The 26,913-nt window shown below is 55.8% G+C and overlaps 1 protein-coding gene across 1 annotated transcript in view; it reads left to right on the forward strand.

Moving 5' to 3' along the window:
* Nucleotides 1-1,575: 1,575 nt before the first annotated feature.
* The window catches only part of TRIOBP (TRIO and F-actin binding protein), a 52,329-nt gene continuing 26,991 nt past the window's right edge, over nt 1,576-26,913 (forward strand). Inside the window, exons 1-10 of the mRNA XM_077761973.1 lie at nt 1,576-1,662; nt 2,148-2,277; nt 3,062-3,289; nt 6,763-6,902; nt 8,309-8,504; nt 9,461-9,629; nt 13,719-15,846; nt 20,727-20,841; nt 21,545-22,624; nt 25,409-25,486. Of these exons, the coding sequence (XP_077618099.1) occupies nt 3,176-3,289; nt 6,763-6,902; nt 8,309-8,504; nt 9,461-9,629; nt 13,719-15,846; nt 20,727-20,841; nt 21,545-22,624; nt 25,409-25,486 (4,020 nt within the window). The 5' untranslated portion in view covers nt 1,576-1,662; nt 2,148-2,277; nt 3,062-3,175. The remainder of the gene's footprint in view (nt 1,663-2,147; nt 2,278-3,061; nt 3,290-6,762; nt 6,903-8,308; nt 8,505-9,460; nt 9,630-13,718; nt 15,847-20,726; nt 20,842-21,544; nt 22,625-25,408; nt 25,487-26,913) is intronic.

Here is a 26,913-nt window from a genome sequence, read left to right on the forward strand (position 1 = left end):
TCCCCCCCCCCACCCCCCCTTCCTGGCTTCATTTTTCTCCTTAGCACCTCTCCCCAGCCTACATCCTGCATATTTATTTATGGAGTGCTTATTTATCTTGTTTGGAGTCTGTTGGTCTCCACTGGAATGTAAAGCAGCAAGAAAGCAGGAGACTCAATCTTTTGTTTCCTTAAGTATTTCATGGATTGAATTGTCAGGAGTGTCACACCTGAGTTAGCTCCAGGTTTTACTGTTTGGTGGGGGACAGGGGCTAAAGAGCCGGGGCCCTGCCCTGAGCTTCAAACTCAAACCGAATGTCTTTTTTTTTTTTTCAAACCAAATGTCTAACCCACCCCAGGCTCAGAGTGGTCAAGCAACTTTCTCAAGATCACACAGCCAAGAGTCGCTAGCATCAGATACTGAGCACTGGTCTCCCTACTCCCTGTTTTGCTCACAGTAATTGGGATCGAGCTGAGAGCTCATTATCCTTGTGTTTTTTTTTTTAATTTTTAAATGTTTTATTTATTCTGAGAGAGAAAGAGAGAGACAGCATGAGCAGGGGAGGGTCAGAGAGAGAGAGACACAGAATCTGAAGCAGGTTCCAAGCTCTGAGCTAGTATCAGCACAGAGCCTGATGTAGGGCTCGAACCCACGAACTGTGAGATCATGACCTGAAGCCGAACTTGGATGCTTAACCGACTGAGCCACCCAGGCTCCCCATCATTATCCTTGTTACTAAACTGTGTTTTCACCCATTCCATCCTGGGCCAGGATGACCTGTTCAGGGACTATGTCTTCCTCTGGTCGCTGAGCTTCTCATCTCAGAAGGAGGCACATTTTATTCATGTTACCGTCTCCCCAGTGCCCTGCACGGATACATGTGAATGTCCGAGTGAATTAGTGAATGAAGATGCTTGTGGTGCTAGAGGAGTCAGACGCATCAGGGTTTTAGCCTTGGCTCTGCCTCTTACTAGCCATGTGACACTGGCGAGTTCATTGTCCTTAGTTGGTGTGAAACGAGGATCTTGGTACTTACCCCTTTGGGTTACTGTGTCCTAATGAATGTAAAGATTTTGGAATAGGAGGTGGCACACAGTGCAGAAGAAATATTAGCTTAAAAAGCGGGGACGATTAAAAGAAAAAAAGAGAGTTATGCCTTTTTGAATGAGTTCTATATCAGTGGAAGTGAGCAGATGGAGGCTGAAACCCTCTGGGCATTTCATTTCATCCCCACAGGTCCTACTCCTCTCCCCATTTTACAGATAAGAAAACTGAGGCCCAGGGAATTTAAGTCTCTAGCCCAACATCTGGGCTAAGACCAGCCTAGGGAACTGTAGAGCGAATGCATCTCCGGGAAAGAGATCAGAGGAGCCAGACCCGCCAGCGCTAGCCCTCTGATGGGCCCCCTGGGAACCCAGACCCAGCAGCTCAGGCTAGACGTGCAGCCGGTCCCGCGCTCCGAGGCTTCTGGGCCCCTCCCGCCTCCGCCCCGCCCCTTGCCCTCAGGTTGTCCAATCGCACAGCCTTTATGTAAATGAGGCGCCTAGAGAGAGCCTATGCGAGAGCCGCAGAGGAGCGGTCTTCGTCCTCCTCCCGGGCAACGTTCTGATTCATTGTTAAAATAGGAGCCGTGACCCCGGCATCCCACCGTGGCACCTCCCGTGCGTGGAAACCCGAGCCGAGGTCAGTGGGACGGCGCTGCGGGGGGAGCGGGGAGCGGAGGCTGGTGGGGTAAGGCAGAGGGGCGAGGCACACGGAGAGGGACCCGCTGACCCGCGGGAGAGGTCCCGGAGTCCATTCTCCGGGCGGGGCAGGAGTGTCCGCTGAAGGTTTCCCATTGTTGCAGCCACACCTAATGTGCATTTTTGAGGACTTTGCCAGTGGGGTGGGAATAAGGAGGCGGAGGACGCGGGGGCCGGGAGGGGCACATGGAATAGAGCCCCCATCCGCCCCCGGGAAAATGAGCGGCGTATTCCTTCTCAGGCGATGCTCCTTTACATGGGCAGACCCGGAAAGACCCGCCCAAGTTGGGCGGGACCGGTTCGCGCCCCCTCCACCCATGGTGCAAGGGACGTCTCGCGGAGATGATGGCCCAGGAAGGATCCAGGGGGCAAGTGGGTACCCCCCTCCAAAACACACATACACTCCGGGCTCTGCCACCTCCCCAGGTTTGATGGTGGAGAAGCCGGGAACCTTCGCCCTGGCTGCCCCAGGGGAGGATGTGAAATTCCGCAGCTCTCGGCTGAGATTGGCAGCGAAGGCCTTATCCCCCGGTGGGCTTTGGATGAAACTCGCCAGGTGAGGACAGGTGTGTGGGCAGGGGACCTGGGCATCCAAGGTGCGTGGGGTTTGGGGATATGGGTTTCTCCTCTGCCCCGCTCTCCTCCTGGGGCTCCCTGTGAGTGAGGAAGGGATCTTCGGGTCACTCTTTTGTTGGGGCATCCCCCCTCCCCCTCCCAGGGCGTGGCATTGGAGCTCTCAGTGGCCTCCCCTCTACGACAGGAGAGCCCTGGGAGAGCCCTGTGCTCCAGTCAGAACCCCAGTTCAGCCCCTGGGACCTAGAACAAGGTATGGACCCTCGGTAACTCTTAGTTGCCTTGTCTTAAATTGGCCTCAGCTTTATCTGCAACGTAGGAGAACTGTGAGAAAAGGTTCACTCCAACTTTGGGGTGCATCAAATCCCCTAAAAAACTTTTTAAAAATGCGCAACCCCAGGCCTCACATCTCCAGGAGATTCTGACTGGGTGGATCTGGGCAGACAACTGAGAATTTACATTTTTTAAGTAAGCTCTATGCCCAGCACAGGGCTCGAACTCATAACCCAGAGATCAGGAGTCACGGGGTCTGCTGATTGAGCCAGCCAGGTGCCCCGGGAATATGCATTTTATGAGCAGCTTGGCTGAGTCTATTGCAGGGTCCTTAGACAGACTTTGAGCAATGCTGCAGTAATGACTAGAAATCACGTGTCACGTGCTTGGCAGAGGGCCTGGTACTTAGTAGGTGCTTTACGAGTGTTTGTTGAGTGAATAAATGAATGGATAAATGGATGATCACCTTATTTCCTCGGTCCTTGTCTCTCTAGGGGCAGCTGAGGCTGGGTTCCGGGTGGTCCACCAGCCAATCAGCTGGTCCTTGCCCGACCCCCTTTCTTCCCACCATTGGATCACAAGAGCCGCCGTGGCCTGACTCACCCAATATGGAGGGGGTGGCTGGGACTGTCCCCTGTGTGCACTTTGAGGCCAACGTGCTCGCCCAGAGTTGCTGTCAAAACTGTTTCCGCCCCGAGGAGGCGCACAGAGCAAGGCACCAGGTAAGCCAGCTTTCCTGAACGGTCGCAGTGGCTTGGGATGGGGACGGTCCCTGGCTGGGCCACTTGCCTGTGGCCAGACACTGGCCTCCCTCCTGGGCAGAACTCAATTCTGCCATCTGTACGATGAGGGGCTGGGGCCATGTTGCGATTCCCAAATGTGAGTCATTCTCCACCCGCTTTTTTGTTTTTTTTCTGCCACAGCCTCATGTCACCTAGTACTTACTTTATTGCTCTTTAAATAAACACCCTTTTAAACTTTATATTGAAACACAGCTTTATATCATCACTAGGAATAGAAAACTAAGATCATACCCTTTATATAGAAGGTGAAAAAGGAAGAACGAAAAAAGAAATCAGAAATGTCCTTAAATTCTAACCAGAGAGTCGTGTCGGCTGACGGCTCAGAGCCTGACTCTCGCTGTCTCTCCGTTAGAAAGGGAGACTGGCGCGCGTTAGGGAGACATGAAAGGTACCCCGGCACCCGCTGGAGACTCTCCTTGAAGGTGTTGAAGGAGCGAAAGGGGATGTGTGTTTTCTCACTTGGCGATCCATGTGGTCTTAGGCCAAGCGCCGCTACACGTAAACCCAGAGCCCCGGGAGAAGCAGAGGACCCGTGAATCTCCACGGATCCCTCCAGCTTTGACCCTCCCCGCCATGGCACCGTCATCCCCAGAGGGTTCTGAGCCTGGCAGCCAGTTCTATGCAGGGTGTCAGGCTCCACGGGGTGGCCAATATAAGGGAGTTGCCATTCAGCTTTGGAAGCAGGGAAGCCAGGATTCCAAACCTAGGTTTGCCCTTTACCTGCTGTGTGCCCTGCGGCCACGTACCCTCTCTGGCTCCGCTCTTCTGATGGGTAAAGTGGGGCAACAGAGCTTTCCTGCTCGGGGCACCTGACACTATTTAGCCCAAGTCACATGTGGTTGGTTAATTCAATACACACTAGTTTCCTCTCTCCCTCCCTCCCTCCCGACCCGAAAAGTAAATCTGGAAGATTCTTTTCTCTCTGTCCTGACACGGCCAGTAACAGCTCTCTGGCCTCTGCCCCAAGTTTAGGGAACATGCCCAAAAGCCCCGTGGGTCTGTCTCCAATGCACCTGCCCTTTCCCAGTTGGTGGGGAGACAGCAAGCGTGAAACAGGAAGAGAACCTTGGATGCAGACAGGTCTGCATTCAAGAGTCAGTCCACCCACTTCTGGGCTGAGACCTGGGGCCGGCCCGCGTGTTCACATGGTTCACACCGAACAGGTGCTCAAAAGTGCCGGGCATTGTGCTACCCGAGAATATGCAGAAGTGGCCTCAGGTCCCAGGGCAGCCCTCCCCCTGAAGCTTACTGTAGCTCCCCTAGGAGCCTGGGTGCTGGATGCCTCCATGCTCTGCTCTTAGCAGGGCTTTTCACAGGTTGAGAGGTGGGGGAGGGGTTATCCCGGGAAATCACACGGGCCAGCAGGTCAAGGCCAGGGTCTACAGGGAGGGAGGTGGCAGGGTCCTGCTGTCTGCCAGGCATACACGTCCCTTTCAATGTATTTATTCCTTTTTTTTTTTTTTTTAAATCTTTACTTATTTCAATAACCTCTGCATCCCATGTGGGGCTCGAACTCACGACCCCAAGAACAGGAGTCACATGATTCTCTGACTGAGCCAGCCAGGCGCCCTTCAGTGTATTTATTTCTAAATGCATTTAATATTCTGTTGATTTACCACGAATGAAATTTTATTTAATGTTTTTACATTATTTATCATATGTAAGACATACAGCCCAGGCCCTGTGCTCAGCCCTTTACAGGTATTAACCCATTTAATTCCTGTGACACCCTAGGAGGTGGGTGCTCTTCTCACCCCAGTTTGGTAGATGAGAAACCCAGGCTCAGAGAGGGAAGCCGCCATGCTGAGGTCACCCAGCTGGGAAGTGGAGGTGCCAGGATTGGGCCTGATGTCTGCCTGAGGCCAGAGCCCATGCTGACCCGCCAGGCAGGAAATCAGAACCAGGGACTGGCTCCTGGGCCGGCTTGTGGGGACAGCGGGTAGTGTCCGGGGCTGGGGGTGAAAGCAGGGGGGAGGCGCCGTGACAGGCCGGGACTCCTGCTTGGGCCCAGCTGGGCCGGACCCCTCGAACGGCTCCCTCCTCATTCATGTGGCGAGGTCCCCAGGGCGGCCAAGGCGCCAGGCTGGGCTGTGGATCTGACACCTCCCGCTGCTGAGTTCTGATCAGAATCTGGCTCCGGGGCAGGGGGGGCGCGAAACTGAACCCAGATGGGCCTCCTCTGGCTTGGACGGCCTGGCAGACACGCCAGCCCCCCTTCCTGGTCCTGCCCAGGGCCTGCGAGCAGCTTTCTTGGACCCCGGGGCAGGCTGTGCCCACCCTGGTCTGTGGCTGGGCTGCGGCCTTGGCCCGGGGCACTGAGCTGCGGGGTCCCCGGGGAGCCCGTGCCTGGGCCCCCGCCCTGCCCGGCTCTCAGGTGAGCAGGCGGGGATCGGGTTCCTGCGGTTTCATGTCCCGCATTGTTCTTGGCCGGGCCCTGGCTTATGAAAGAGTAATGAGGGGCCCCTGCTCACGGCCGGCCCCTCTAAGGTTTCGCTGCCTCGGCCGCCACCACCACCACGGGCCCAGAGTCGGGGCCTGGGAGGGTGGCAGGGTGGGGGCCCGAGCCGGAGCCCCCCGGGGACGAGGGTGCTGACAGCCGCCAGCCGCCACCGCGGAGCCTGCCGCCCAGGTAACCTGAGAGGAGGCGGGGTGCAGGGTGCTGTGGCCGCTGTCTCCCACCACCAGGGAGGGCCCGCCACCCCGGGGAAGGTGGGGAGGAATGGGGGGGCCTTCCCGGAGGTGAGAGGCCGTTCCCCCCTGGTGAGCCCAGCACCAGCCTTCGCAGGTGTGGCCCTGCTGAGGGCGGGGGAGGGAGAGAAGGGCCTTGGGCTCAGGGCCCCACCCCCACCCCTGGGGCCTGGAGCCTGCCCCCCCAGCCCNCCAAGGTCTTACTCAGACCATTGCCTTCACTCTCCAGGCCTCCTCCTCACCCTCCCCTCCGTCCTTGGTTTCCAGCTGCAGAAGACCCCCCCCATCCGTTTGTGTCCTTTTGTTTAGCTCACACCCTTAGGCACCCACACGTCCGCGTGTAGCAACACGCATGTAGTAATGAACTTACACGCCTTGAAGCAAACGGAGGCATTAGTGTACCCCCTCCCCGGACTTGCATCCGCTCGCACGTGTGCACTCGCGCACCCACACAGGCTTTTCTACAAACACATACCTGCACACACATGCCCGCGGCACACACGCCCTGCACCTCTGCCAGCCCCCGGCTGGGGTCCCCAGGGGCGCTTCCGGCCTGACGGACAGCTCTCCTTGAGAAGCCCGAGATCCCAGGAGGCGATGCTTGGACACCCTTCTACCCGGCTCAGTGGGGGGAGGGGCTGCGCAGGGGGAGGGGAACCCCCACGTGGGCCAGGCGCTGCCTCCTCTCTCCACCTCTGCCCCAGGAGCTGGGGAGCCCTCCAAGTGCCGAGGTGCCTTACTACGAGCTGCCACGCCGCCCCCCTGCCTCTCAGGGGCCTCTTAGTTCCTCGACCGCCGGCTGCCAGTCCGTGCCGGGCCTGGGCCTTGGGCCAGAGCCAGAGAGGTGGGTAGAGCCCCAGGCTTGGGGAGGGGCTCCCTAGGGGAGGCTGCCCTCGCCCACCCCTCCCTGAACCCCTTCACAATGGCAGGATCTGTCTCTGCTGGTTGCTGGCATGGGTCATCCGGTCAGTCCACACGGCCTGGGGATGGGCGGGAGGTGGGCTCTTTCATTCCTTGGGCCTGGGCTCGGTTGGCTCTGGGGAATGGAGCAGCATTGCACCTACCCTGCAGCGGGCACGACTGCTCACATTTCCTGGTGCCCTTTGCACAGCTTTAAAAGATTAAACAGTCTCAGCTCCGGGTGGGGGGCGGGGGGCACCCGTGACCACCCACCAACCTGACAGTGCACTGCTCCCAGCTCTGGGATTCCCTCCACACCCCTCCATCCCCAGGCCTGAGCTGAAGTCTTTCTTTGAGGCCACAGTGCCTTGGGATGTCATGGTCGAGGGTCCAGAAACCTGGGCTCCAGCTTCAATTCTGTCCCTGATGGGCCGTGGGAGCTTGGGCACGTTTTCCCCCTCCTCAATGCCTCAATGTCCCTGTTTAAAAAATGAGACGAAGTGAAGCAAATTGGCTTTGCTTGGGAACATGCATTCCTCACAGGTAGGTGTTACTTAAAAAACAAAACGACGCCAGCTCTGCCATCAAATGTGTTTCAGAAGGTCTGGGATAAACCGATTTGAATACCTTTCTTGCAAGACTTGTCAGCCCCGTGAGTTTGCTAGCAGGCCTTGGGCTTTTGGGTCGGGGAGGTAGGAGGAGTGTGTCGTATGTCCCGGGCTCCTTCCACCGCAGACCTCTTTTTTCACGGCCGTTATCCCTTTCCATCTTACAGGTCAAACTGTGGGGGACCCTTTGCGGGTACTGCCATTTGTAAGCCTACCTGGGCCCGCGGCTGTCCTGACTGGCTTCCTAAAGCAGGGCTCTACCTGCCCCTCCCTCCCATGGTGATCAGACCGGTGGCCCTGTTACTACCCCTGGAGCCTCGCTACCCCCCGAAGCTCCCCTTCAGCCCAGTACCGTTCTGTCTTCTCAGTTTTGCTGAGCTTGGGGACACCCCCATCTGCCTCCAGTGATAGAGACTAGGCGCTGGGGCCACAGGCATGGTTCACAATGCTGCTATAGCCCTTCCTAGCTCTGTGACCTCGGCCCGGCCCTTGACCTCTCTGAGCCTCAGTGTTTTCATCTGTAAAATGGGTATCATCACGCACATTTCAAAGGGAGGCCGTTGTAGCTAAAAGAGGCGGTCTGTGCGATCCGTGCGAAGAGCTCAGCACAGAGAGCCCTCGGCGTTAGCTTCCTCCTTTGCTCTAACCAGAGGCCTGTGTGTATCTGGGTGAGGGTATGGCTCCCTAATTCTCCTGACTTTGGGGGGGGGAAGAAGTCATAGGTCTGTCTCTCTTCTCCCAGGGGCCCATCAGCAGGGTCCTCCGCCGAGGGCCCCACAGCCGCCCCCGGGAGCGGGAGCCGAGAACAGGAGGCAGTGCCCTATCTGGAGGGTCTGGCCTCCTCCCTGTGCAGCAGCCTCGACGAAGGCCCCGCCTCCGACACCAGCACCAGCCCTGACCGCAGCACCCCCGATGACCCCAGCGACCCGTCCTCCCTGGTGAGCTGGGGATGGAAGGCCGGGGGGACAAGATCACCCCTCTGTGCCGGCCCTGGGGTCCCACCCACACCTCCAGACAGGGGCTGAGGCTCTCACGCCAGGGAGCCGGGTCAAAGTCATCTGGAGACACAGCCAGCTGGACCAGCCACCCGGAGGGGGAAGGGGTCTCTGCGGTGCGGGCCCAGGGCGCTGGGGGCCTGGCTGAGAAAAGACAGAAGGAGATTCAGTTGTCAACACCCGGGTCTGCCCGCCAAAACCTCTCCGGTCACAGAGGGCCCGGATGTTGGGCATGCTGTCCAGACAAGGACGGGACTGGTCCTGGTGCCTGTCCTGGTCACACACCAATGAGCTCCGTGACCAGCCCTGGCATAGGTCTCTGAGGGACAGAGGAAAGGCAGCAGGCTGGGGGGCCCAGGGAAGGGCTGGGGAGCTCCCCCCTCAAAGGGCTGTCACAGGCCATCTGTGAGACCTCCAAGGAGAACTGATGGGACGGCAGGTGTGGGCTCAAGAAGGCTCACCTCCCCCTCTGAGGCGGAGACTTCGATGGCCCCATTTTGCGGCAAGAAAACTGAGGCTTGGAGAAGGGAAGCAACTTGCCTAAGGCTATGTATCTGGGGAGAGGATGGCTTCGAACTCACTTCTCTCTGGGCCCTGGGAGTGCCTCTGGGGACTGCCTTGTTGCAATGACTCCAGCTGCCCAGGGTTCAAGTCCCCTCCCACCTAAACTGTTTCCCAGCCGTGTGACTTTGGGCGAAGTTCTTAGCTCCAAGGTAGATGCCTGCCTCAAGGGCTGATTGCAGATTAGCTAAATTCGTGCCTTAATGAGCCCAGCACAGTGCGGGCCATACAGCAGGCGCCCTTTCAATGCCAGTGCCTTTCCCTTCCTTCTACCCATCTCATGCTGGGAGCACAGGCCCCAGAGGCTCCAAATATGCCTTCTCCCTGCTTCCCTGCAGAACTGGGACACTGTTGAAAAGCAGGAAGAGGCTCCCAGCTGGGACGAGCTCACCGTGATGATCCCGAGGAAACCCCAGGAGGGGCCGCGAGCTGACAGTCCCCGAAGGGCTCCATCTCTCCTCACCCGGGCCCCTGCGGGAGGAGATACCGGAGGCCGGAGAAAGGAAGGTGAGTCCTTCTAAGCCAGGTTGGTCCCAGTGACCACAGGTGTGGTGATGGGCTGGGGCCTGGCCAGATCTCACTGGCCATCTGGGTCCCCCGGCACCACTTACTTTGGTGGCCCAAGTAATAATAGTGACAGTTCCCACGTAATTGAGGAGCGGCCACGGTGTACCATACTACCTGCTTTATTTTTATTATTATTATTTTTTAATGTTTACTTAGTTTTGAGAGAGACAGAGTGCGAGCAGGGGAGGGGCAGAGAGAGAGGGAGACACAGAATCTGAAGTGGGCTCCAGGCTCTGAGCTGTCAGCATAGAGCCCGATGCAGGGCTCGAACCCACAAACCGCAGGATCATGCCCTGAGCTGAAGTCGGACGTTTAACGGACTGAGCCACCCGGGCTCCCCCCATGCTACATTCTTTAAATACATCATCTCACGACTAGTTGGTTAGGATCAAGTTGCAATTGACAGAAACTGGCTGCACATAAATGGAATGACTCACAGAAGTAAAAAAGTTTAGGGGTTTGCGACTTCAGGCACGGCTGGATCCAGGTGTTCAAATACTATCAGAAATCTGGTATCTGCTGTGTTTCCTTCTGCGCTGGTTTCATTCTCACCTAGACCTGCCCCTCCCCGCCCCCCCCCATTGTGGCATGATGAGCAATATCAGTACCAGGCTGTATCCTACCTGCACATTTGGCTCCCTTGGAAAAGGACACACAGTCTTCCCATAGATGTTGCTGAAGTCCCAGGAAGGACTCCCTCTGGGACCCACCATGGGTCATGTGCCCAAGCTGGTGACCAGGCATGGGGTCAGACCCCTGTGCACATGTCATGGCCTAAGAGCAGGAGAGGAAATTGCCCAGAGGAAATCAGGGCGATGTTGTTCGCAGAGAGAAGGAAAAGGCTACAAATCTTGTGTTTTCCCAATTTCGATCTTTCTTTCTTTAAAAATAATTTTTAAAAAATGTTTATTTCTTTTTGAGAGACAGAGTGTGAGTGGGGGAGAGGCAGAGAGATAGGAAGACACAGACTCCAGACTCTGAGCTAGCTGTCGGCACAGAGCCCGACGTGGGGCTCGAACCCACGAACTGTAAGATCATGACCTGAGCCGAAGTCGGCCGCTTAACTGACTGAGCCACCCAGGTGCCCCTGGAGCCAGCTTTAAAAAACCTGAATCAGGTCTCGTCATCACCCACTCCCACTGCCAGGCCCTGTCAGCACCCAGGATAGGGTGCCTGAGAAGAAGTGATCTTACAGGGAACACAGGGGCCCAGATACGTCCTGGAATGTGAGTGGCCTGAGAGGCAAAATGGGATTTTGTCCTAAATACCTGCTTTCTCGCTTCTAACACAAGGGCCAGTGGAGTGAGGGAACCCTCACTGTGTCACCTGACTGGTTGAAGACAGTCACCACTGTCCACCTGGTGGCAGGCTCCCAAACTGCAGGCAGTGCCCCCTCTCCCCCCNGCAGGCTGAGGGACAGGACACGGTGCCCGGGGCCATCTGTAGAGCTTGGCTCGTGGGTGCACGAGCGGGGCTGCAGGAGGGAAGTCAGATCATGAGTGGGCCAGTCTGAAAGGGATTCTTGAGATGGGCGGACAGGGGAAGAAGCCGGCGATGACCCGGCTGTGAGGCACGGAGAGGAGTGGCAAAGGCCATCTCAGCCAGCGCCTGGGCACAGAGGCGGTGCTCAGAGCTGGAGGGTGGTGGCACAGCATCATTGAGCCCCTCTGCTGTGCTTAGCGCTTTTCCTAAGCCCGGGAGACACAATGGAAAATGAGAAGGCGAGGCCCCTCCCCAAATGGAATGGGGAGACCAGTGAGGGGGGGGGCAGTGGGGGCGGCCAGAGCCTTTGCTAGCCAGGGGAAGGAAGCCCCTGGATTTTATTCCAAATGCAGCTGGGAGCCCCTGATGTTTTTCCAGTCTTTTATTCTGGAATCATTTTTAAAAAATGTTTATTTAGTTATTTTTGAGAGAGAGTGCGCACAAGCAGGGGAGGGACAGAGAAGGAAAGAGACACAGAATCTAAAGCAGGCTCTGAGCCATCAGCACAGAGCCCGATGCAGGGCTCAAACTCACGAGTCATGAGATCATGACCTGAGCCGAAGTTGGACACTTAACTCACTGAGCCACCCAGGTGCCCCTGAGATAACTTTAAATTTATAGGAGAGTTGCAAAGCATACAGTTTCCACTATACCCCTTGCCTGGTTCCCCTAATTTGATATCATCCATAGCCTTAATATAGTTATCAGAATGTAGACATTAACATTGGTAATTAACAGAATGTAGAAATTAACATTGGTAAACTACTGTCTAAACCGCAGAATCCTTTATTTGGATTCGCCCGTTTCTCCACTCATGTCCCTCTGTGGTCCTGTCATCCCATCCGGGACCCACCCTGCACTCAGTCTCCATGTTTCCCCGTCTCCTTCAGTCTGGTAGCTTTTTAGTCCCTCCTTGTACACAGGGGGGATCTAGTTAGGCTTGCTTTTGGAAAGGATCTCCCTGAATGGGGCGATGCGCTGGGGGCCCACAGCGCACGTGTCCGGAGCTATTGCGAACACCCGGGCTCGGGATGAGGGTGGCTGGGTGGGGGAGGTGAGGAGGCTGATAAGAGAAGCAGGCTGACGCAGAGCTGGAGCGCCACGGGGCATCGGTGCATCAGGCAACGACGAATAATTTAAGTGCTGCTCTGTGTGTGCTTCTGGTTCCTTGCTTGTGCTGGAAATTCAGACTCCAGTGACGGCAGCTCAGAAAGTTTGGAAGAGGTAGAGCTTTCCAAGATTGGAAGAGAGGGAATTTTTTTTTTAAATATTTTTATTTATTTCTAGGAGAGAGGGAGACAGTGTGAGCAGGGGAGGGTCAGAGAGAGAGGGAAACACAGACTCCGAAACAGGCTCCAGGCTCTGAGCTGGCAGCCAGCACAGAGCCCGACGTGGGGCTCGAACCCACGAACCGCGAGATCATGACCTAAGCGAAAGTCGGACGCTTAACCGCCTAAGCCACCCAGGCGCCCCTGGAAGAGAGGGAATCTTAAACATGGCCTTGAATGAAAGTAGTTGCTGCTCCTTCAAGATGAGGCCACGATACCCTTTGCTTCTCTTCTGGAGCCCAGGGACACACACAGAGCTGGTGGCCACCCCGTGCTGGGTGACCAAAGGATGAGGGGGCTGGTGGGTGACACCAGGGTCATGGCGGCCGCTTCATGGGGATGGGAGTTGTGAAGGAGTCCCCACTTAGAGCAGTTACATGAGTCTGTTAGACTGGGGCTGTTTATACAGTAATGTGTATATAAATCACCTGGGAATCTTATTAAAATGTAGATTTGATGCAGCGTGCCCAGGACGGGGGGAGGGGGACCCCGAGATTCTGCATTTCTAGCAAACTCCCAGGTGACGCTAATGTTGCAAGTTCACAAAAGGCTAGCCCATCCTCATGGCAGCTCCGACAGGAGCTTCTGGGGCAGGAGCCTCTCTGGGTATAAGGAATGGGAGCTTTCTAGAACTATCACAGTGAAAGAGGCTCATTAGAAGAGATGGGGGGGTTCTCAGAGCCCAACTGCAGAAGTAGAACAGGGAAAGGGAAGCTGCTAGGTGGCTGTGGCTGGACCCGCCTCTCCTTCTCTGGGGTTACACAGGCTGTTGCCAGAACGGCTCTCTACGAATTTGTCCATGTGCCCTTCCAGCCCTGAAGCCTACCTCCCATTGACTGAGTCAAGGCTGGGTTTCAATTTCACATCCCAGCTTCAGCTTGAGAGACGCCGCTAAGCCCCATCCAGTCTGCCTTATTCACAGGGGTGGAGTCTTTCGGTATGGACAGTGGGTCCTCTAAGAAGGGGCTGTGGGCTCTGCCTTCATCGTCTCCTCTCGGGGCACCTGGGTGGCTCAGTCGATTAAGCGTCTGACTTTGGCTCAGATCGTGATCTCGCGGTTGGTGAGTTCGAGCCCCGCGTCGGGCTCTGTGCTGACAGCTCGGAGCCTGGAGCCTGTTTTGGATTCTGTGTCTCCCTCTCTTTCCACTCCTTCCCTGTTCACGCTCTGTCTCTCTCTCAAAAATAAATAAACATTAAAAAAAAAATCCTCTCTCTCCAGACATCTGCGGTGGGAACCGAAGTGCTGGACAGCACTGGGCCAAGCTCCGGGGAGAGAGTGGAAACTTCTTGGAACGGCACCGCTCGGCACTAACCCAGGCTTCCTGTGCAGCACCACAGAGCAGACCTCGAAGTGCCACCCCCCAGGCTTCCTCTGTCCATCGTTCTGCCCAAAGGGATGTTACCCAGACTACTTCCGCACAGCTTGATACGCCCCGAGCCTCCTCTCCCCAACAAACCACCCAACGGGACAGCCTCAGGACCTCTGTCACACAGCAGCCGCCCCCCAGAGCATCCTCTCCCTCAAGAATTGCCCGACGGGATAACCCCAGAACCTCCTCCACCCAACGAACCAATCCTCAAGGTTCCTCTCCCACCAGAGCCACCCAACAAGACAACTCTAGGACTTCTACCCAACAGGACATCCCTCAGGCTTCTTTTCCTACATGTACTCCCCAACGGGACACCCCCAGGACATCCTGTACCCAACGGGACACCCCCAAAGCCTCCTCTCCCAACAGAATGACCCAACGGAACACCCCCAGAGCCTCCTCTCCCAACAGAACGACCCAACGGAACACCCCCAGAGCCTCCTCTCCCAACAGAACGACCCAACGGGACACCCCCAGGTCATCCTGTACCCAACGGGACACCCCCAGAGCCTCTTCTCCCAACAGAACGACCCAACGAGACACCCCCAGAGCCTCCTCTCCCAACAGAACGACCCAACGGGACACCCCCAGAGCCTCTTCTACCCAAAGGGACAACCTGATAACCTCTCGTACTCAACGGGACCACCTGCAACCTTCCGCCCGGCGGGACAACCCTGGGACTTCCTCCCCTCGATGCTCCACCCAGCGGAACAATCCCAGGAATGCTTCTCCCCATCGTACTAACAAAGACATTCCCTGGGCCTCCTTTCCCCTCCGCCCAACCCAGAGTGAAGGCCCCCGGACCTCTTCCCCGTCTCGCTCCAAGCAAAGTGAGGTTCCCTGGGCCTCCATTGCCCTTCGGCCAACCCAAGGGGACAGGTCTCAGACCTCCTCTCCCAGCAGGCCAGCTCCGCGTGACCCACCCCTGTCCTCTGAATCTACCCAGCACAACCCACCATCCCGGGCCACTTCCTCTTCCCATAACCCCGGCCACCACGGTGCCCCCCGGACTTCTTCACCGCTGTACCCTGCTACCCGCGGGGCTCCCCACACCTCTTCTGAGCCCTCCCAGCCTCCGTGTTCTGTGTGTATCGGGCATCGGGATGCCCCTCGAGCTTCTTCGCCTCCTCGCTATTTGCAGCATGATCCCTTCCCCTTCTTCCCAGACCCCCACACATCTGAGAGTGAATCGCCCCACCACACCCCCCCTTATATACCTCCAGCTGTGTGCATTGGACACCGGGATGCCCCCCGGGCCTCTTCCCCCCCCCGCCACACCCAGTTTGATCCCTTTCCCTTCCTCCCAGACACATCCGATGCTGAGGCTCAGTCCCCCCAGCACGATCCGCCTCAGTTCCCCCCGCCTGTGTGTATTGGGTACCGTGACGCCCCCCGGGCCTCCTCCCCACCGCGCCAGGCCCCAGAGCCCTCCCTCCTGTTCCAGGATCTCCCCAGGGCCAGCACTGAGAGCCTTGTCCCCTCCACAGACTCTCTGCACGAGCCCCCCCACATCCCCACCCCTGTGTGCATTGGGCACCGGGATGCACCCGCCTTCTCGTCCCCACCACGTCAGGCCCCTGAGCCGTCCCTTTTCTTCCAGGATCCCCCGGGGACTAGTATGGAGAGCCTGCCCCCCTCCACTGACTCTCTGCATGGCTCCCCAGTGCCGCCTCCCCATGTGTGCATCGGACACCGGGATGCACCTCGAGCCTCCTCCCCACCCCGCCACCCACCCAGTGACCTAGCGCTCCTGGCCTCCTCACCCCCGCCAACTGGCAGCTCCGGGGGCTCCCGGGGCTCCGCGGCCCCTGGGGAGACCAGGCACAACTTGGAGAGGGAGGAGTACACCATGCTGGCCGACCTGCCCCCGCCCAGGAGGCTGGCGCAAAGGGAGCCAGGGCCCCAGTGCAGCAACGGGGGCCGAACCCGCAGCCCCGGCCGCGCAGAGGTGGAGCGCCTCTTCGGGCAAGAGCGCAGGTGAGCTCAGGGCGGGGTCAGCCCCGAGGGCTGGGGAGGAGGCTCGGCAACAGGCCAGGTGGAGGGGGTCACAGGCTTGGGTTGGCAGATGGAAAGAGTTCAGACCGCCCCCCACCCCGCCACTTACTGGCTGTGTGACCTTGGGCGAGTCATTTCATCTCTGTTTACGGAGGGTTTTTTTGTTTGTTTGTTTTTTCGGTTTGACAACCAAGTGTAGCGAGCAATGACCTGGGTCAGGCGGGCGGGGGTCAAATCCTGGGTCAAATCCACTCCCCAACCTATATGACCTGGTAAAGTGATTTAACCTATTTTAGCCTCAGTTTCCTCATCTGTAAAATGGGGAGAACATTAGCATGTTAATTTAAATAAGGTTGGGTTTTTTTTTTTAATGTTTTTATTGTCGAGAGAGACAGAGGGTGAGCAGGGGAGGGGAAGAGAGAGAGGGAGACGCAAAATCTGAAGCAGGCTCCAGGCTGTGAGCTGTCAGCACAGAGCCTGACGTGGGGCTTGAACCCACAAACGCGAGATCACGACCTGAGATGCAGTCAGACTTAACTGACTGAGCCACCCAGGCGCTCCTCATCTAAATAAGGTTTAACTCTCAAACCCTTTGTTTGATCCAGAATCATAGGTTTATTTTATTTTTTCCTTCTTCCATGAGGGAGGAGAAAGTACCCATGGTCCTTTTCTGCTTTAACAGGAAACTTATGGGTCCCCATGCATTTGAGAAACAGAGATGTCAATTTAAAACGAATGGCCAGAGCCACCTATTTTAAATAAGAGGACACGCAGAATTACACATTTTTTAGAAGTTAAATGTCGCTTTCCTGGGATGTGGTGACAAGGCCTGAGGTCCAGGAATTCTGCGACTCTCCTCTGCCAGAGAGCTGCACCGGCGGTTTATGACCCACAGCGTCCTTTGCCACAGCTGCGCAGAAGGGAAACATCCCCCCACCCCCTCCACCTGGCTGAGATTTCTTTCTCCGAGCAGTTCCAGAGCAGCTCCAGCCTCCGAGTGTTCAAGGATCAGGGCTGGAATTCCATTAGTTAAGGTCAAGAGAACAAAAAGTAGGTCTGGGAGTCTCAGAAGTTACAGTGTATAATTCAGTGAATTACAGTGTATTTCCTAAGCTTGGGTTGTGTGCCGCCACGTACCACCCAATTTTAGAAGCTTTCCGTCACCCTGGGAGCAGGTAATAGTTTGCATTCCAGAATGCCTCTTTGTTTTCCTTTAGGCAATATTCTCTGTTAGATTTGAATCTGCTTGAGAAACCTTATCTCTTATTCCTCAAATTTCCTTTTCTAGTAAGTTTTACCCATTTAGTATCCAGGTGACGACCCTTGGGGTCCCCAGCTTTAGTGTACTTCTCTCCTCGGCTTTTTTCTAAAAACACATTTAAAAAATTTTTAGAGCAGTTTTTGGGGCGCCTGAATGGCTCAGTTGGTTAAGCGGCTGACTTCTGCTCAGGGCATGATCTCATGGTTCGTGGGTTTGAGCCTCCCATCAGGCTCTGTGCTAACAGCTAGCTCAGAGCCTGGAGCCTATATCAGATTCTGTATCTCCCTCTCTCTCTGACCCTCCCCTGCTCACGCTGGCTCTCTTTCTCTCTCTCTCTCTCAAAAACAAATAAAACATTAAAAATAATTTTTGAAATAGGGCAGTTTTTTTTTTTTTAAGCTTATTTTTGAGAGAGAAACAGAGAGTGCGCGGGGGAGGGGCAGAGAGCGAGGGAGAGAATCCCAAGCAGGCTCCGCGCTGTCAGCTGTGGGGCTCCAACTCACAAACCATGAGATCATGACCTGAGCCGAAACCAAGAGTCGGCTGCTTAAGCAGCTGAGCCACCCAGGCTCCCCCTAGGGCAGTTTTAAGATCATAGCAGATTTGAGTGGAAAGTACAGAGATTTCCCATTCAGCCCCTGCTCCCACACATGCATAACCTCCCCGACTATCGGCAACCCCCCCCACCAGAGTGAAACATTTGTTAGAAACCATGAACTTGCACCGATACGCCGTTAGAACCCAAAGCCCATAGTTTACATTAGGGTTCACTTTTCATGATGAATATTCTATGGGTTTGGACAAACATATAATAGCATGTATCCACCATTGTGATATCACACAGAGTAGCTTAACTGCCCTGAAACTCCCCTTTGGCTTTGGTCTTCTTCTGATTACTATTTTTGGTCCAATATCATTTTGCATACCTTTGATTTTATCTGATAACTCAGCAGGGACACTAAGGTCCTTAAACCAAAGTTAAATTTCCTTCTTTTTTTTTTTTTTCTTACAGGGATAACTTTGAGACAGACAAAAGGGTTTATAGTAGAAGTAAGGAAGATGTTTATGCTTTTGTTACCCTTCAGTTATTTTTACACAGATACTTCTATTCCTTTTATTTTGCTCTCTTTGAAGTCATTTACCTTTTTAAAGCGTTATTGCAGCATAATTGGTAGATAAAAATTGCATGTATTTACTGTATACATTTTGGGGAAGTAGACTATTTACTTTTTGATCAACGTTTTAGAACTCTACTGAGTAATGAGATTTTTTTTTCCTCTTGTATGGCGCTCTTTCCAAATAGAAAAGCATTTGTCCTCTGGAGATGAAACTTTAAACCCCATTCGAATACCTGTAAGGGACAGACTGAAATTTATGAGTAGGTGGCAATAGAGCCCTACCTTTATTTTCTCCGATGTGCTCATTCAACATGTATTTATTGAGCATCTATTCTGTCCAAGCATTGTCTAGCCGAGCCTGGACAATTTCCCTTAAAGGGCTATCACATGTTATGCTACATCTTTTTCCACGTCATCTGGCCCTGGCTTAAAAAACAACAACAAAAAAGCTATCACATTAAAGCATGACAAGTTTTGGCTTGATATCTTCATCTTCCCTTTCCCAGATGGAATCCCTTATCTGAGCATCATATAAGTGTTCTGTAATCTCTTGAATTCAAAACAGAGTCTTCATGGAATTTGCTAGACTTGACGGCTCTTGTCCTTTAATACTGTCTGGAAATGAATGGAGTAGAGCCCATCCAAGCTTCCAGAGGAGACCTGTTTCCTTTACTCCCTTGGTGCTGCCACGCACTGAGGAACAGGTGACCCAAGGGGACGCTGTTGCTTCAGCATCACAAAGGCTGGTTCTCTGTTGGCTTCTCAGAATCTTCTAGAGTCCTTTCCTCCTATCTCTCAACTCACCTGGGGGGACCCTTCTCAGAAGGGCTGATCGTTGAGCAAACTGGAGTTTATTTGGCGCATGCACTTGAGAAAGTGCCCATTTGCCTGTCGATCCTGCCTTGAGCTGTTTTTCTGCTGTTCACCTCCCCAACCCAGTCACGTTTCGGGCTTTCGCGCCACGCAGCCTCCAGCTCCTGGTTCAGTGGAAACTCACTCCAAGGCCTCAGATCTCACAGAGCAAGGAACTCCCCTTGCCTCAAATAGATTAAAAACGGAAGCTGATCAGGCAGCCCTCAAACTCAGAAACACTTACTCCAGATAAGAGACCTTTGGTTTTCTGTGAGTCTCCTGCTAAGAGTTGCTACAAACTCAACTGACCTTATGGGTCTGAGTCTAATGACATTGGAAAAACCATAAGGCAACAACAAACACCAAATTCATATATATATATATATATATATATATTTTTTTTTTTTTTCCCCAACTCTCCAAAGTGTCCGTGGAGTTTCCACGTAGTTCCCAAGCAGGAGGTAGGCTGAAGGCAGAGCCCAGGTCTGGCTGAGCAGAAATCCCTCCTCCTTCCCTTTTGGCTGGCTCGGTTGAGGCTTGGCACCAAGTAGTCTTTTTTAGGTTTCTTTCAGTTCAGTTCAGCCGTTAGAGACCCGGCTTCCTTTGTCAATTTAGATGAAGTCAGACGTGTTGAAATAAACATCCGCTGGAGTGGTTGGGTCGTTGGTTTTGATGACCTTACATACGGGAGGGGAGAGGTGTGCCCACATTCTGTTCGGTTCCTCCCTCTCGGGTCACGTTAAATATTAACAACCATGGCTACCGATCATTAAGCAAGACGAACTGGAATCAGGGACTTTTTACAGCTTAGAGGCTATCTTTGCTGGATGTGGCAAGAATGCCCGAAGTCCAGGTGTCTTAGAAGTCCCAACTGCACAGACAGTTTCTGTCGGTCTTTCTGGAATTGTAGACGATGTTTTCTTCCTTCTGACCTTGCTGAGAGCTCCTTTACTGACAGCTCAGCTGGCCTAGAGGTTCAAGGCTAAGTGCTGGAGCCCTCTTAGTCACGGAGGGGAAAAAAAGACGGGGAAATCCGAAACTCACCATGTAGACAGGACAAGGGCAGAAAGAGTGGGATATGGGGGCCCATTACATCTGCATCTCCCGCCCCCACCTCGTGGGTTGTGTGTGATAAAGTGGGATGGTCAAGTGCTTGGCACCTGGAACATAGGAAGTGCTCAATAAATGTTTGCTGTCAACGATCGTGTGTGCACAGTGCCTGGTACACAGTAGGTGCTCAATAAATCTTAATTCCCCCAAGGACCAGTCTAACCTTTGTCTAGGGGCGGGTAGTGGGCTGCTGGTGGGGTGGTGGTCAGAAACAGGAAGTCCTGAGTGAGGCGAGAGACAGTCAGGATCAAGGCTAAGCCCCCCACCTGTGCTTACCCCTTTTTCTCACTTCATCACCCCCATGAGGTGGGTAGATTCGAGCGGTGTCGACGATCCTCATTTTTCAGAAGGGGAAACTGAGACCCTGAGAGGAGCATCCCTTACTTAGGGCCCTTCAACAAGCTGGTGGAGGGTCCCTGGATCACCCACATCTCCCACCGCCCTTGGGGGCGGGAGTAGAGGAGCCGGGTTGCTGGGACAGTCCCAAGGGCCCTCAGAGGGGCGGCTGCATTTGCTCATAGGAAGTCCGAGGCGCCGGGGGCCTTCCAAGCCCGGGATGAGGGGCGGTCGCAGCAGCCCAGCCAAGGTCAGAGCCAACTTCTCCGAAGACAGTCCAGCCCTGCCCTCAGCAGGGAGGTGAGCACTGCCAGTCTGTCCCAGGGCCCCTGCACCCCCAAAAGGTGGGCCACCGCCTCTCCCCTCCCCTAGGGGGCAGGCAGGGGGTTCAAGAAGGGAGGTTCTTTATGAAAGGATCAGAGTCCCCCATCATGGGTGTCCGGCTTCCCTCCCACCTCCCAAAGAGCCAGCAGCTCTTAGCAAAATTGAGAAGGACCCCAAAGTATTCCCTCCAAGAGGGCCCTTCCACAATGGTCCCTTCCTTCATTAGACACCTGCCATCTTGAAAAGTTTTCAGGGAAAGCCCTGGATGCCGCAGGCCGGCTCTAAGGGCTCTCTCTTCCAGGCTGGGGATTTGTATTTTTAAAGAAACTCTTGGAGAGCAGGGTCTCACCCAGTGGAGTGGGGTGCTGGTGGTGGGAATTCTGGCACCTGATAGCCCAGGTTGGAATCAGTATCTTGGGGAGGGGGGTGCAGGGGGAGGCCAGGAAAGTAAGCAGCATTTTGAAGATCTCTTTCTGAAAGCGAGGAGACTGGGTGAAAGGGAGACAGTGACACCCCCCAGGGAGGGAAGACTTTGCAGTCTGCTTTCATCCAGGCTGCTGTGAGGCCACAGCCGGCCTCTCCCCAGGCCTGGAGAAGACCAGTTTCCTGTCCTAGAGAGAGAGAGAGATTCTGGTCACGATTCTGGAGCCTCACCCTCCCCTCCCTCCCTCATCCTCAGGTCACCAAGCCCCTTGCGAAGCAGGCAGAACCGTCCCGCCGGAGCCAAGCAGAGCCGTCTCATTCCAGGAGCCCCGAGAGGCGGCCTGAAGGGGACCGGAGGCTTCAGGGGTCCTCGCTGCCCCCGAGGACATCAGCGCGGACCACTGAGAGGGAGCGGCGGCCCAAGAGATCTCCGGAAAGTGGCTGGGCGGGCCCAAGACAGCCTCTGGGGTGGTGGCCGAGTCAGGAGGCGTCTCCAGGTCCCCAGGGCCCTCACAGGTACCCGGAGAGAGGCCGCGACAGCCACCAGGAGGGCCCGGGCCTGGACAGCTGGCAAGGACTTGGGGAGCCCGGCCGGGGGGTAGCCAGAGCACCAGAGGGAGCTTGGAGGGGGCCTCTCAGGGAGTGTGAGGAGTGCTGGGGGCGGCCGGATGGCCCCCCCCGCCCCAGGGGGCCGTCAGAGGCCTGGGAGGAGCCCCCCTCTGACAGGCCAGCTCAGAGAGGCTGGGGCAGCCTGCAGACGCTGTCCAGTCCTCAGCAGCCATGGAGCCCCCGGCACAACTCGAGGGTGGGCCCCGAGGCACTTAGCACCCCGGGCCGGGGGCCTGAAGAAACATGCCCACACCGCCATAGCCCCGAGCGGCGACCCTACCTCGACTGGAGGGAGCTGGTGGGCCTCCTCGGGGCACTCAGAGAGGGGGCCTGGGCCCGCACGGAGGAGTCGACGCTCGCCTCCCATCTTCCCAGGCTAGACTGGGGGGGCCTCCTGGAGCTGCTGCAAGCCCAGCTGCCCCGCCAGGACCCAGCTGGACCCGGGGGTGCCCTGGCCACGGCTTCAGGGCCAGAGGTGGGTTCCCCAGCCACAAGCGGTACCTCGGAGCTGGAGCGACAGGGCCAGCCTGACGGCTGGGTGGAGGCCACCCTAGTCAACGGACAGAAGGCCGGGCTGTGGCCCCAGAGCTCGGCCCAGCCACCCAGCCCTGACTGCATCTCCACCCAGTGGCCAAAGACCAAAGTGACAAGTGGACCGGAGACCTCGACTTTGGCTGGTCCAGGGAGCAGGAGCCCCGCAGAGGGTCCCGGCTTGCCAGAGTGGGAGGTAAGTCAGCCTCCCGTCCAAGGCGCAGCCTGAAAGTCAGCCTCGCGCAGACAAGCATCCTCAGAAAGGCCTCCCTTCGGCTCCCATACACCGTCCAAGGCTCAGTGCTGGTCCTTCCTCCTGACCCAAACTTTCCCAACCACCAAGTGGTGGTAATGACTGGCATTTACTGCATGCTAAGCCCTGGTCTGAATATTTTGTGGGCATTTTCCTCATTCGATTTCCATAGCAGCCTGATGAGAAAGGCAGTTTTATTTATAGAGAAGGAAATGGATACTCAGGTTAAGCCCCTCAAGATCACACAGCTAGTAAGAGGCTGGGGCCCGGGTGGACCCCAGGTCTGCCACTCAGACCGCCCTGGGGCTTCAAGCAAGGTGCTCTGACCAGGCCCTCTCCCTTCCTGGCTGCACGGTCCTTGGCTTGTATTGGCTCTGATGGCTCTTAGCTGACCCTGGCTGGGACTGCAAGGGGGGGTGGGGGAAGGGCAGAGAGAAAGAGCGGGAGACACAGAATGTGAAGCAGGCTCTGGGCTCTGAGATGTCAGCACAGAGCCCGACATGGGGCTCGAACTCAGGAACGGTGAGAGATCATGACCCGGAGCCAAAGTCGGCCGCTCAACCGACTGAGCGACCCAGGCGCCCCTCCCTGCTGTATTCAAAGTTCCTCAAAGTGCAGGACAGCTTCACTTACCCCTTCCTGGCCCCAACAGCTCCTCTCAGGCACAGTGAAGAGGTTGTACAAACGTACAACTCATTGAGTTGAGCGGACTGCTAAGACGGGCTACTCAAATGAGAGCCTACTATGTGCAGGGCCAGGGCTGGGCACAATGTAGGAGCTCATCAAGTCCCTTGCCTGCCTCCTTGGCCCAGGGGCAGGGTCGCAGAGTCGGTGGTACTCTGGTGCTGCCTGGAGCGTCCACATGAAGATGGTGGCCTGGAGGTCAGAGCCAGGCAACCTGGCCTCAGCTCACTGCGAATGCAGCATGTGGTTTGGGCACCCGGCGTCTCTTGCCCTGGTCTTACCCTGTAAAATGGGACCAACTTCTTCCCTCATAGGTGCCGCTGGGGTGATATGGAGGCTCCTGCTCGTCCATCCAAACAGCCTCACTTCCCTGATGCGCAGCCCAGCGCTGCCTCCCTCCTGGAGGACAGGGGAGGGTTTGCCGGGTCCTGGCTCTGGTGCTTTACATGCTTTGCCATTTATGCCTCAGCCTGATAGAAGGCTTGGCCTTGTCCGGCATTTGCCGGGAGTCACACATGTGTATATATGAGGAATCAGATCAAAGCTTCAGCTCCAAAGCCTGAGCCTTTAATGGCCATGCTTCAGCTCCAAAGCCCGAGCCTTTGATGGCCATGTTATGAAGCCTCTGAGCCTGGGGCCGTACCGGGGAGCCCCCTCCCGTGTTTCCCTGAGGCTTTTATTGATCTACTCCCTAGTCACCTCAATGCCCAGACACGAGAGATGCAGAGATGAGCCAGCTTGGTCCTACCCTCCTGGTCAAAGGTGGGGGGGGGGGTTAGGGAGTTTGGAGCCTCCACACGAGAAGTGCTGTCAGGGGGAGGGGGGTTGCTATATCCCAGTGGATGCTGGGACTCTGCAGCCAGGCCTGGTCTACAGGGAAGATACTTCACCTACAGTTGCTCAGCGATGGGGCTCAGGAGTCCCTGGGAACTTAGCGATGGCCACTAGGGAGGGGAGGGATCACCAGGTGCTAAAGGGCATTTCACGAATGACAAAGCAGAGGCATTCACCAGGCTTCCTGGGGCTCTAGTTAGTCACCCTCTATAAAAATCCTTAGCCTGGCTACCTCCTGGGCTTTCTCCCGCCCCGGATTTGCTCCCTACTTTACTGAGCTGGTTGTAGAGCTCAGACGTGCATCTCCCCACCTTTGCATATGCTGTTCCCATGGCCTAGGATGCTCTTCCTTTCCTTGTCTCCACCTACCAAACACTTGTTCATTATTCAGGTCTTAGATCAGGTCCCCTGTTCCGAGGTACCTTCCCTGAATGCTCACCCCCCCACCCCCAAGGTTGGTAATGTTTCCCTTCTGGGCTTGGTGGTCCTGCCACACTCCATCTGGTCACACTCAGTTGTCATTTCTCCATACGAAAGTTGCCCTGCATGGCGGCAGGGGCAGTGCCTACTTTCTCTCTGCACTTCTGGCCCCTGGCCCAGGGCGTGACACACATGAGGAGCTCAGCCAGATGGATGAGTGGTTGGTGAATACATAAAGGCTTGAACACATGCAAGACACAAATGGAGGCTGGGTGGGTTAATGGTTAGATGATGGATGAATGATGGACTGTGGATGTGTAAATGGATGATGGATAAACAGATAACTATGATAAATGATAAAAAGATGCTAGATGGCAAGTTAGATGGGTGATGGTGGAACAGATAATGGGGGTTTGGGTAGATAATGTTGCTTGATGTGAATGGATAGATGGATGAATATGAGTAGAATATGGATGGATGATGGATGGATGGATGGATGGATGGATGGATGGATGGGTGTTGGCTGGATTGAGAAAGGATACTTGGGTGCAGGATGGATAGACAGACGATGGATGAATAGAGGCTGGATGTATGAGTGGGATAATGGATGTTGGATAGATTAGGGAGCGGATAATGTAAGGTAGATGTTGGACAGTTGGAGGGATAATACATTGATCTATTGATGATGGATGCTAGATGGATGTTGGAAGGATAGATGATAAGAAGGTGGGTGCATGAACGGAACCTGGGGAGTAACCCGGGCTAAGCTGTGTTCTTTCTTGTCTCCAGTTCCAATCAGAGGAGCCTGAGGAATCAGAACCAAGCAAAGGCCAAGACTCCCTGACCGACCAGAAGCAGGCAGACTCGGTAGTTGGGTCATGGGTGTGGGCACGTAGGGAGGTAAAGGGAAGGGAAATCAGGTTGGAGGTGGACTGAGGTCCTCTGATTAGCTCTAGGGTCATCCAGACCGGGGTTGGCTCTGCTATGGGGTCACCTGTGTGCATGGTAGGGGCTTGAGAAGAGGGGGTCCGGGAGGGGGGCTGGGCAGCTGAACCACCTTCTGGCTTGGGGACCAGGGCAGGTAAATGATCCTGGGGTCAGAAGCCCAGGGCTCTGCTCTTAACTTGCTAGGATGCCCTGAAAAGTCACTCCCCCCTATTTTTGGGGGGGGGGGTTGGTAAATGGCAGTTTGACCCTGGTGGTCTCTGAAGGTAAGGTCCTTCTGGTTCTGGAGGGCTGGCCAGGCAGGGAGAAAGGGTAGGATTCCAGAAGCTCGAGCCAGAGAACAGCTGAAGAGGGCCGAGGAGGTGCTACAGTCAGCTGAGCCTGGACAGTCTCCAGGGTCCCTGGGTGGGGAGAGATGTGTGCAGGGGGGAGGCTGGGGCTGCAGCTGGAGCACAGCGCCGTGCCCCGCCCCTCCCCACAACCTGCCAAACAGACTGTTCTCATCACCCTCAGTCTCCAGAGAGGTGAGGTCAGAGCTGACAGCCTGGGGCAGGGGGAGGCAGGGAGGAGACAGGCTGCCTGGGGCTATGCTTTTCTCATCCTGCTCTGGGTCCACTCCCTCCTCCAGAAAAGCCTAATGGGGGGCGGAGGGGATCTGCCTGGCAGCCTGGAACCCCTAGTCTGGCCCTGCCTCCAATCAGAGCTGGGGCGGTTCTGCCCGGGCTCTCCTTGCAGATGAGGAAATGAGGGGCAGGAGGGCCATCCCGGGTCACCAGGCAGCGGCTGACCTCTAACAAGAGCCTGGGGACTCAGGACCCCCATCCGGCAGTCCCTGTGCCGCCTGGCCATTGCTGCCTGGCTCTGTCCTGACTCGCTGCGTGGCTTCCTGAGGTGGCGGCTGGGCTCTCATTGCTTGCTGGCCAGTCTTCCTGTCAGTGAAATGGGAGGAGACAGAGGACTGGTCGCTAAAGGCACTTCCAGCTGTCACAGGGGCTCTGGCAACTTTGCTCTTCCTCTTTCTGAGTCATTTCTTCATACTTCCTGGGGCCGGAGCTTCGTGAACGAAGAGGAAATAGCAACATAGGGGTCCCCTCTCTAATCCCCACAAAATGGGCCCATCCACCCATGTGGAAACCTCTCCCCACCCCCACCCCCCAGGCAACCTGGGTTGGACTGAGCTGATAACTGCCTCCTTCCGTTCCTTTGCTGGTTCGTTCATTCATTCACTTATTCAGACACTTAGTGAGCACTTCCTGCATGCCTGGGGGTGTGGGCCGGGAGTAAACTGGAGTCCGTGGAGCTCCTGGTCCAGTGGCCGGGGCTGTACTGGGAGAGGGGGGGAAGGGGGG

The sequence above is a fragment of the Crocuta crocuta genome, unplaced genomic scaffold (assembly GCF_008692635.1).
Source record: "Crocuta crocuta isolate KB4526 unplaced genomic scaffold, BGI_CrCroc_1.0 scaffold193, whole genome shotgun sequence".
Classification (NCBI taxonomy): Eukaryota; Metazoa; Chordata; class Mammalia; order Carnivora; family Hyaenidae; genus Crocuta; species Crocuta crocuta.